A 10,597-nucleotide genomic window follows, 5' to 3' on the forward strand; every position below is an offset into this window, starting at 1 on the left:
AAAGGAATTGTGTCAAAAATGAGCCTCAATCAATCAGCATGATTTTTTACTAATTATTTATTTTGAAGATTTATTAACGACGTCCAACAATTCATACTTTGGTGATTAACTTGTTATTAATCTATTGTCTATTTGGACGTTTAATATATCAAAACAAAAAGAACACAAATATATAACTATTTATTTATTTTGAGAATGTACAAGGTTCGCAATTTGTGTTAAAAATGGGAAGAAGAAACCAATATTTGGAAATATTTGGAAAAATGGGTAAATTCTACTTCTTCCAACGAAAATAACCTACATATAGTCTCTAATCTAGAAAATCCGGTATTCCATATGAATAATGGAGTGATTAACCCTCAACTAATGAATTAGAATTTCCATTTATTGATCAGGTTTGTGACAACTAGTTGCTTCAATTCGTAAACAAATGTTACATCTCAATAACTCATTTCTTTAACTTTAGAACCTTTTTATATGTATAAAAACAACACACTGACAAGAAAAATACAAAACACATACAATCAAGACTTTACCCATATCAAATCTAAATCATTTAAGAAAAAAAAAATACTATTTAACATTCTGGAGTTTGGGTGTGGTCCCTTTTCGGATCACTACAATAATCATACACTTTGTAGTTCCTTTGAACCCACTGCATTGCGGCCACTTGCTGGTGGCTGAGCCCTCCGGTGGTGGCTGGAGAACCAGAAGGAGGCTGGCAAGATTGCTGTGAATCTGCGGCACAACCTTTGAGCTTGAAGTTGGTATACCTACCAACAAAAGGTTGGTACCCGTAATTTACTTTGTATCTACCGTTCTCAGTGGCCCATGAAGATGCATCCCATATGGATCCGTACACGTACATAGGTCTTAATGGAAATGTTGTGTCGCTTTTCCTCGCGTATCTTCTAATTGGCACATCATCTACTAAAAATCTGCATAATTTCATTTAGAAAGATCATGACATTTAAGCTTTTGTTTTTGTCTCTATTACACTAGAGTTAGCTTGTTATGGTCAATAATACTCTCTCTCTCTCTCTCTCTCTCTCTCTCTCTCTCTCTCTCTCTCTCTCTCTCTCTCTCTCTCTCTCTCTCTCTCTCTCTCTCTCTCTCTCTCTCTCTCTCTCTCTCTCTCTCTCTCTCTCTCTATATATATATATATATATATATATATATATATATATATATATATATATATATATATATATATATATATATATATATATATATTCTAATAAAAGAATAATAGTTTTATTCTCCTTTTAACATGTATCATCTTATTAGACCTCTTAATTAATGCATATTTTATTCTTCTTTTGCCAAGTGTCACCATATTATGTCTCCTAATTAATATTTGCTACTTGTTAACTTATTGATTATTCATTTCAAATTTTAAAATTTAAATTTCCCACTAAATCTACATTAAATTAATAGCATTAAAATAAAAAATAAAATAAAATTAATACAAATTATAAAGTGATATAATTTCACATATTTATTTAAATCAATGATTATAGTTTTATATAACTAAAAAATTATCTTAATTATTAATTTATTTAAACTAATTGATTAATAACTTTGAATTTTTTCTATAAACATTTAATTAATTTTGTAACCGTGGTTCCCACGGGTTATAAACTAGTATATATATATATATATATATATATATATATATATATATATATATATATATATATATATATATATATATATATATATATATATATATATATATATATATAGGTGACACTTGCAAAAAGTGTTTGTGTTCTTAGCAAAGTGCTGCAGTAGGCCTAATCAGCCAACGAGACCTAAAGTGTTGCATATATAGGCGTAAAGCACCATTTTCAAGAATTAATATAACAGTTTCGAGGTGTCTCATTAATTTTAATTAGTTGCTGTGTTATTGCTAAAAAAGTTCATATAAGAAGAATTTATATCTAAACACAATGGTTAAGACATATCTTTATGTAATATGTGATTTATTTATGTGACTCTTATGAAAAAATTATAGTGATATATGTTAATAATTAATTTATAGCTTTATATTTAATACCTAGCCCCATTTAATTATTATAAATAAGTTTTTAATTTGAAACTGATTTGACCACTAAATTAACAATAAATACTATGTGGAAGTTGTCTTTGTTTTCTTTCGTAATATAATGTTTTAATTTTGTTGTTTCTGTTACATATAGTAACATGACCCACAAATAAAAAGTTATAAAAAACCAAAATTTGGAACCAAAGATTCGTAGAAAACAAACATGATTTCTTTTGGTGTCCAAAGCATCGCATAATGGTGAAAATCCTCAGTAGGATCGAACCATAGGTGAAATTGCTCTTCTCGTCCTATGATGTGCCCGTCTCCACTTCCTCTTATGTACACGTTCGTTTGTAACGTATAAGGTTTATCAGGCGTTCTCCCTAAGAACTCGATGTCAACTTCATCATGATTTCCAGGATGATCCTCATTATTCGAAAGCTGTACAAGCATTCAATGATCCAAGCACAAAAAAACACCATCAAAATATAGATTAGAAAATCATACATATCATGCATGAAAATTATAGATTTATGTTGTAAGTAAATTTCAAGTTCATACGCACGTAAAACGATGTGATAACTCCAGCAGTGTAACCAGGGTGAAGCTTTACATCAGTCCCGAAGTAACCAGATTTATACGATTCTATCGACTTAAAACCGCTTCCTATAGCATTAAAAAGTACGATATATGAAGTTATATGGACTATATATGAACAAACAATGCATGACATACGAAAGCTATAATTCATAAATGTATGCATGCTGTCAACCTAGCTAGATAGCATACTAACCAGAAGACTTGTCGAGCCATATGGTGAGTGAACTTTGGTCGAGCCGCTGGTTCTGTGGGCCCCATAAATTCTTATAAGCTTGATTAAAGGCTATGGTATCAACCCTAGAGCTAGGGTTATAGCCAGGCGAGGGTGGGTTGCCCTGAGCGTTGGCTAAAGAATTGAACATGAAAAGAAGAAGGAGAAAGGTTGCCATGTTGGGAATAAAGGGATGTATGATCTGCTTAAATGGACGTACAATAGATAGGGGGAAATGAGAAGCATGCATACAGACCACATTTGGTGGGATAGGGTATAAATAAGAAGATTATGTAGGGACCCATGCATGCAATATTATTAAAATTTGGGTTGATATCTTATTCAAAATATAGAGGTGAAAATTTTGATATGTTTAGTTGTAAAGAAATTAAAGTCACTCTGGTTATGTTTTTTTTCAGTGGGTAAAAGAAGTTAAAGACGGGGTAAACATCCTCCAAATAGAAAGGAAGATCACCCTAAATTAAGTTGAAGTAGACAAATATCAAAACCGGAACACCTTATTTAAAATTTGTCAATCCCATATATATATATATATATATATATATATATATATATATATATATATATATATATATATATATATATATATATATATATATATATATATATATATATATATATATATATATTTTGTTTTTTATATTTATTGTGTGCTACAATTCACCAATAGGAATTTAGTAATTAAATAATTATTTAATTAAATAAATATAAATATTAAATGATTTCTATAATTATATGTATATTGAATGATATCCATAATTATAATTCTCTTTTTATGGAAACTAATTAAATCCGTCATTAATGTCAGCAATAACATTCTTTCAGAATGAATTCGCATCTAGGTTTTTATATATGAGTTCGTATTTTGTTTCACGACTCACACACTTAAAATACAATAAAGTTGCATGAAATATGAAGAACGAGAGTGTATTCTACTATAATACACTCTCATTCTGCTGGAATTCACTCTTATTCTTCTAGATATGAATTCATTCTAAAAGAATATTATTGTTGACATTAATGACAAATTTAATTAGTTTCCATAAAAATGAGTTATAAGTATGGATAGCATTTAATATACATATAATTAATACTAAATTCCTATTGGTACATTGTAGCACACAATAGATGTGAGAAACATTTGAACTTACCTCTATATATATATATATATATATATATATATATATATATATATATATATATATATATACATATATATATATATATATATATATATATATATATATATATATATATATATTATACGAAAAAAAATAAAAGCTACAAAATATATATATATATATATATATATATATATATATATATATATATATTGAAAAAAATATATTATACGGAAAAGAATAAAAGCTACAAAAAATATATATATATATATATATATATATATATATATATATATATATATATATATGAAAGACACAAAAGTTTGTTTTGTCTTCTTTCTGGATACGTGGGAGAAAGATATTGATCAACTTTGAATCTCTTTAATTTTTTCTTTGGTTCATTATTGGTTTTGTTTTTAAACCGTCAGTTAAATTGGTTGAAATTTTATCTTGTAAAAAGAATTTTATAAATCAAATCGTGATAATTTTATTTTAATTTGAAATTATCTTAGAAAAAATATTATTCAAAACTAATAGTTCAAAAGTTGTTAACCTAGCTGGCATACTTAAATGGTTTTGGCCTAACGGTATCTGAATCTGACGGATAGGTGTCATCAGCTATAGGTTGATGGTTTAACTCAAGTTGCGCACGAAAGATGTAGATTTAATAGTAGAATAGAAGGTGTGTGTAAATCGTTCTACAAATAAATAAATGTTTACCTAGCATTATTTATAATGATTATAATCGATTCGTTGTTTTCAAACAAGAATATAAATGTTACACAGATTTTCCTCTGGTCTTATATTTGAAGTACTTGTTTCTTTTATGTGCTTCAAACTTGGAACTTAAAATATTGTGTGCAAACTTTCAAAGGATTTTTGTATTAGTTTCAATTTGTGATTTTGTTTATGTATTCTCACTACAAGAAACGCGAGCATTAGCGGCGACAGACCTCGTCCCTAAAAGTTAGGTATGCCGCCGCTAAAGCCTTTTGCGGCGATGGGTCGCGGTTGTTGTCTCGCTGCAAATGCTTCATATGTCGCCGCTAATGCTCATAGTCACCGCAAAAGACATGTTGCCACTAACACATACTCGTCGCCGCTAAAGGCGTCACCGCTAATTTTATGTTCCTTTTTTTGTATTTAACATTAAAATTATAAAAAACAATATAACATGAATAAAAACTGTTACAAAACTTTTTTTTGCAGAAAAATAGTTCGAAACATTAACGACACTTAATACTACATCTGATCTAAAATATTAATCCAGATACATCCGGTCCAAAATATTCATCCAAACATACTGCAATATATCCAAAATACTAATCTAAAATACTAACCCAAACAAAACATTTCATTAATCCTAAAAAAGTAGTTACTCGTCCTCATCACTCCCCTCGTTTCTTTCGTTTTCCTTACGTGACGACAACGATCGAAACCAATCTTGCAGTGTCGCACTACAGGCCGGGTCTTTTAGCATTGTTTGTAACATTTCCAACTACAAAGAAAATAAAAGATATTACCAACATATCATAATAGCATTGTACTTTCCAAAAATTACCAAAATACAAAATACCAACATATCTAACAATAACCAACATATCATTATATCATTCTACTTTCCAAATACACTTAAACATAGATCATACACTATATTGCATATACACTATAGCATTGTATTTTTTTTTTTTTTGCATTATAGCATTGTAATTTCCAAAAATTACTAAACTACAAAATACCATCATATCAAACTATAACCAAACTACATCATACACAATATTGCATATATATTATCACATTGTACGGTTTTTCATTTTTCCATTATAGCTTTTTACTTTCCAAAAATTACCAAACTACAAAGTACCAATATATAAAATTATAACTAAACTACATCCTACACAATATTGCATATACATTATAGCATTGTACTTTTTTTATTTTTCTATTATAATATTGTACTACACTAAACTAACAAATACCAACAAATCACTATGAGAAAACTGCAAAAAAAGTTCTTACATATTACTATCATAATCGATTTAGTCCTTATATTTTTTTTATTCAATTAAGTCCTAAAAACTAGTAATCGTATTCAATTTGACCCTTTTACCCGGTCAACAGGTCATCCGACTTTTAAAAATTACACTTTTGGCCCAGATTTCAAATTTTTTTTATAAATTTGGTCCAAAATATACACTTTTGGCCAAAATTTTAAATTTTATTACAAATTTTATCCAAAATTTACCCTTTTGGCCCAAATTTCAAAATTTTGTTATGAATTCATCCTAATTTTAGTTTTTTACAACATTTTTTCTCAAAAAAAATTTCAAATATATTTTTTCTTTATAAAATCATATTTATACAAAAAAAAACATATTTTCACATAAAAATCTTATATTTTCTATATAACTTTTTTTAAACTTTTATGTATACGAAATACCTATTTATAAAAATAGGTATTTATTAAGTACATAAATATAAGCAAATCTATTTCATAATATATATATATATATATATATATATATATATATATATATATATATATATATACAAACACGTATTTTACAAGAAAAAATGTATACAAACATCTTTTTTATTATAAATACATTTTGTAAAAACATATTTACATGCACCCAAATAAGTGTTTATATACATTTCTTTTGTAAAACCATATTTATATATTTTTTGTAAACACTTATTTTATAATAAATGCATTTGTATTCAAACACGTTTATAAATAAAATGTATACAAACACATATTTTATAAAAATATATTCAAACACGTTTTTATAAACAAATATATCCAAACATGTTTATATATATATATATATATATATATATATATATATATATATATATATATATATATATATATATATATATATATAGGGCTAGGTTATTTTGTTTCTTACATTTATTGTGAGCTAGAATGCACCAATAGGAATTTAGTAATTAAATAATTATTTAATTAAATAAATATAGCTATTAAATGATTTCCATAATTATAGGTATATTGAATGTTATCCATAATTATAATTCTCTTTTTATGGAAACTAATGAAATCTATCATTAATGTCAGCAATAACATTCTTTCAGAATGAATTCGCATCTAGGTTTTTATATATGAGTTCGTATTTTGTTTTAGGAGTCACTCACTTAAAATACAATAAAGTTGAATGAAATATGAAGAACGAGAGTGTATTCTACTAGAATACACTCTCATTCTGCTGGAATACACTCTTATTCTTCTAGATATGAATTCATTCTGAAAGAATATTATTGTTGACATTAATGACGAATTTAATTAGTTTCAATAAAAATGAGTTATAAGTATGGATAACATTTAATATACATATAATTAATACTAAATTCCTATTGGTGCATTGTAGCACACAATAGATGTGAGAAACATTTGAACTTACCTCTCTCTCTCTCTTTCTCTCTCTCTCTCTCTCTCTCTCTCTCTATATATATATATATATATATATATATATATATATATATATATATATATATATATATATGGGAAAGACAACAAAAGTTTGTTTTGTCTTCTTTCTTGATACGTGGGAGAAAGATATTGATCAACTTTGAATCTCTTCAATTTTTTCTTTGCTTCATTATTGGTTTTGTTTTTAAACTGTCGGTTAAATTGGTTGAAATTTTATCTTGTAAGAAGAATTTTATAAATCAAATCGTGATAATCTTATTTTAATTTGAAATTATCTTAGAAAAAATATTATTCAAAACTAATAGTTCAAAAGTTGTTAACCTAGCTGGCATACTTAAATGGTTTTGGCCTAACGGTATCTAAATCTGACGGATAGGTGTCATCAGCTATAGGTTGATGGTTTAACTCAAGTTGCGCACGGAAGGTGTAGATTTAATAGTAGAATAGAAGGTGTGTGTAAATCGTTCTACAAGTAAATAAATGTTTACCTAGCATTATTTATAATGATTATAATCGATTCGTTGTTTTCAAACAAGAATATAAATGTTACACGGATTTTCCTCTGGTCTTATATTTGAAGTACTTGTTTCTTTTATGTGCTTCAAACTTGGAACTTAAAATATTGTGTGCAAAACTTTCAAAGGATTTTTGTATTAGTTCCAATTTGTGATTTTGTTTATGTATTCTCACTACAAGAAACGCGAGCATTAGCGGCGACATGCCTCGTCCCTAAAAGCTAGGTATGCCGCCGCTAAAGCTTTTTGCGGCGATGGGTCGTGGTTGTTGTCTCGCTGCAAATGCTCCATATGTCGCCTCTAATGCTCACTATCGTCGCTAATGCTCACAGTCACCGCAAAAGACATGTTGCCACTAACACATACTCGTCGCCGCTAAAGGCGTCACCGCTAATTTTATGTTCCTTTTTTTGTATTTAACATTAAAATTATAAAAAACAATATAACATGAATAAAAACTGTTACAAAACTTTATTTTGCAGAAAAATAGTTCGAAACATTAACCACACTTAATACTATATATGATCTAAAATATTAATCCATATATACATCCGGTCCAAAATATTCATCCAAACATACTGCAATATATCCAAAATACTAATCTAAAATACTAACCCAAACAAAACATTTCATTAATCCTAAAAAAGTAGTTACTCGTCCTCATCACTCCCCACGTTTCTTTCGTTTTCCTTTCGTGACGACAACGATCGAAACCAATCTTGCAGTGCCACACTACAGGCCGGGACTTTTAGCATTGTTTATAACATTTCCAACTACAAAGAAAACAAAAGATATTACCAACATATCATAATATCATTGTACTTTCCAAAAATTACCAAAATACAAAATACCAACATATCTAACTATAACCAACATATCATTATATCATTCTACTTTCCAAATACACTTAAACATAGATCATACACCATATTGCATATACATTATAGCATTGTATTTTTTTTTTTTTTGCATTATAGCATTGTAATTTCCAAAAATTACTAAACTACAAAATACCATCATATCAAACTATAACCAAACTACATCATACACAATATTGCATAAATATTATCACATTGTACGTTTTTTCATTTTTCCATTATAGCTTTTTACTTTCCAAAAATTACCAAACTACTAAGTACCAATATATAAAATTATAACTAAACTACATCCTACACAATATTACATATACATTATAGCATTGTACTTTTTTTTATTCTTCTATTATAATATTGTACTATACTAAACTAACAATTACCAACAAATCACTATGAGAAAACTGCAAAAAAAAGCTCTTACATATTACTATCATAATCGATTTAGTTCTTATATTTTTTTTATTCAATTAAGTCCTAAAAACTAGTAATCGTATTCAATTTGACCCTTTTACCCGGTCAACAGGTCATCCGACTTTTAAAAATTATACTTTTGGCCCAGATTTCAAATTTTTTTTTATAAATTTGGTCTAAAATATACACTTTTGGCCAAAATTTTAAATTTTATTACAAATTTGATCCAAAATTTACCCTTTTGGCCCAAATTTCAAATTTTTGTTATGAATTCATCCTAATTTTAGTTTTTTACAACATTTTTTCTCAAAAAAAATTTCGAATATATTTTTTCTTTATAAAATCATATTTATACAAAAAAAAAACATATTTTCACATAAAAATCTTATATTTTCTATATAACTTTTTTTAAACTTTTATGTATACGAAATACCTATTTATAAAAATAGGTATTTATTAAGTACATAAATATAAACAAACCTATTTTATAAAATATATATATATATATATATATATATATATATATATATATATATATAAACACGTATTTTACAAGAAAAAATGTATACAAACATCTTTTTTATTATAAATACATTTTGTAAAAACATATTTATATGCACCCAAATAAGTGTTTATATACATTTCTTTTGTAAAACCATATTTATATATTTTTTGTAAACACTTATTTTATAATAAATGCATTTGTATTCAAACACGTTTATAAATAAAATGTATACAAACACGTATTTTATAAAAATATATTCAAACACGTTTTTATAAACAATGTATCCAAACATGTTTATATATATATATATATATATATATATATATATATATATATATATATATATATATATATATATATATATAAACATGTTTTTGATAAAAAAACATCATTTGTGAAGTAAATTATCGACAATTAAATTATCATTTTAAATGTATACTCTAAATAATAGTTATAAAAGAATTAATATCATAAAATAATAACTCATTTTCAAAATTCAAAAGGATTTTTGACCACTGATAAAAATGTGCTTCTTCAAATTAAAAAATAAAATTTATTGTCATGCAACTTTTTTTCAACCCATACAACGTTATATTTTTGTTTTAAACCCAAAATAATATATTAAAATCGGTTAATTTCCAAGTTATTAGTTACCATCTTTCAAAGCAAATTAGATTTCATTGTTAGGCGTTTACCCTTCTATTACCTTCATGTCAAAGTTGGGTGCCCAATCATACATGTTACTGAATAGAAATAATATCAAAAGAAACTTTTTATACCCATCGTGTGGCGTGAATAAAAGGCTAGTGTGTTTGTCTGTGTATATACACACACACACAA

General features: G+C 26.5%; 1 protein-coding gene across 1 annotated transcript; it reads right to left on the reverse strand.

The window, feature by feature from the left end:
* Positions 1–451: 451 nt before the first annotated feature.
* On the reverse strand, positions 452–3,113 carry LOC145121345 (xyloglucan endotransglucosylase/hydrolase protein 31-like). The gene is made up of 4 exons (XM_079057107.1): positions 2,841–3,113; positions 2,613–2,713; positions 2,271–2,488; positions 452–938 (listed from the first exon to the last, which is right to left on the reverse strand). Exons 1-4 carry the CDS (start codon positions 3,106–3,108, stop codon positions 578–580), a joined length of 948 nt encoding a protein of 315 aa, XP_078913233.1. The 5' UTR covers positions 3,109–3,113; the 3' UTR covers positions 452–577.
* Positions 3,114–10,597: the final 7,484 nt, after the last annotated feature.

The sequence above is a fragment of the Lactuca virosa genome, chromosome 6 (genome assembly GCF_052849685.1).
Source record: "Lactuca virosa cultivar CGN04683 chromosome 6, Lactuca_virosa_CGN04683_v6, whole genome shotgun sequence".
NCBI lineage: Eukaryota > Viridiplantae > Streptophyta > Magnoliopsida > Asterales > Asteraceae > Lactuca > Lactuca virosa.

Excerpts from the sequence above, each read along its gene's own strand:
- LOC145121345 (XM_079057107.1), bottom strand. The coding sequence starts at position 3,108 with ATGCATGCTTCTCATTTCCCCCTATCTATTGTACGTCCATTTAAGCAG. Across the intron at positions 2,714-2,840 it reads ATGGCTCGACAAGTCTTCTG|GAAGCGGTTTTAAGTCGATA; the intron begins GTTAGTATGCTA and ends TTAATGCTATAG. Across the intron at positions 939-2,270 it reads TGGACACCAAAAGAAATCAT|ATTTTTAGTAGATGATGTGC; the intron begins GTTTGTTTTCTA and ends GAAATTATGCAG.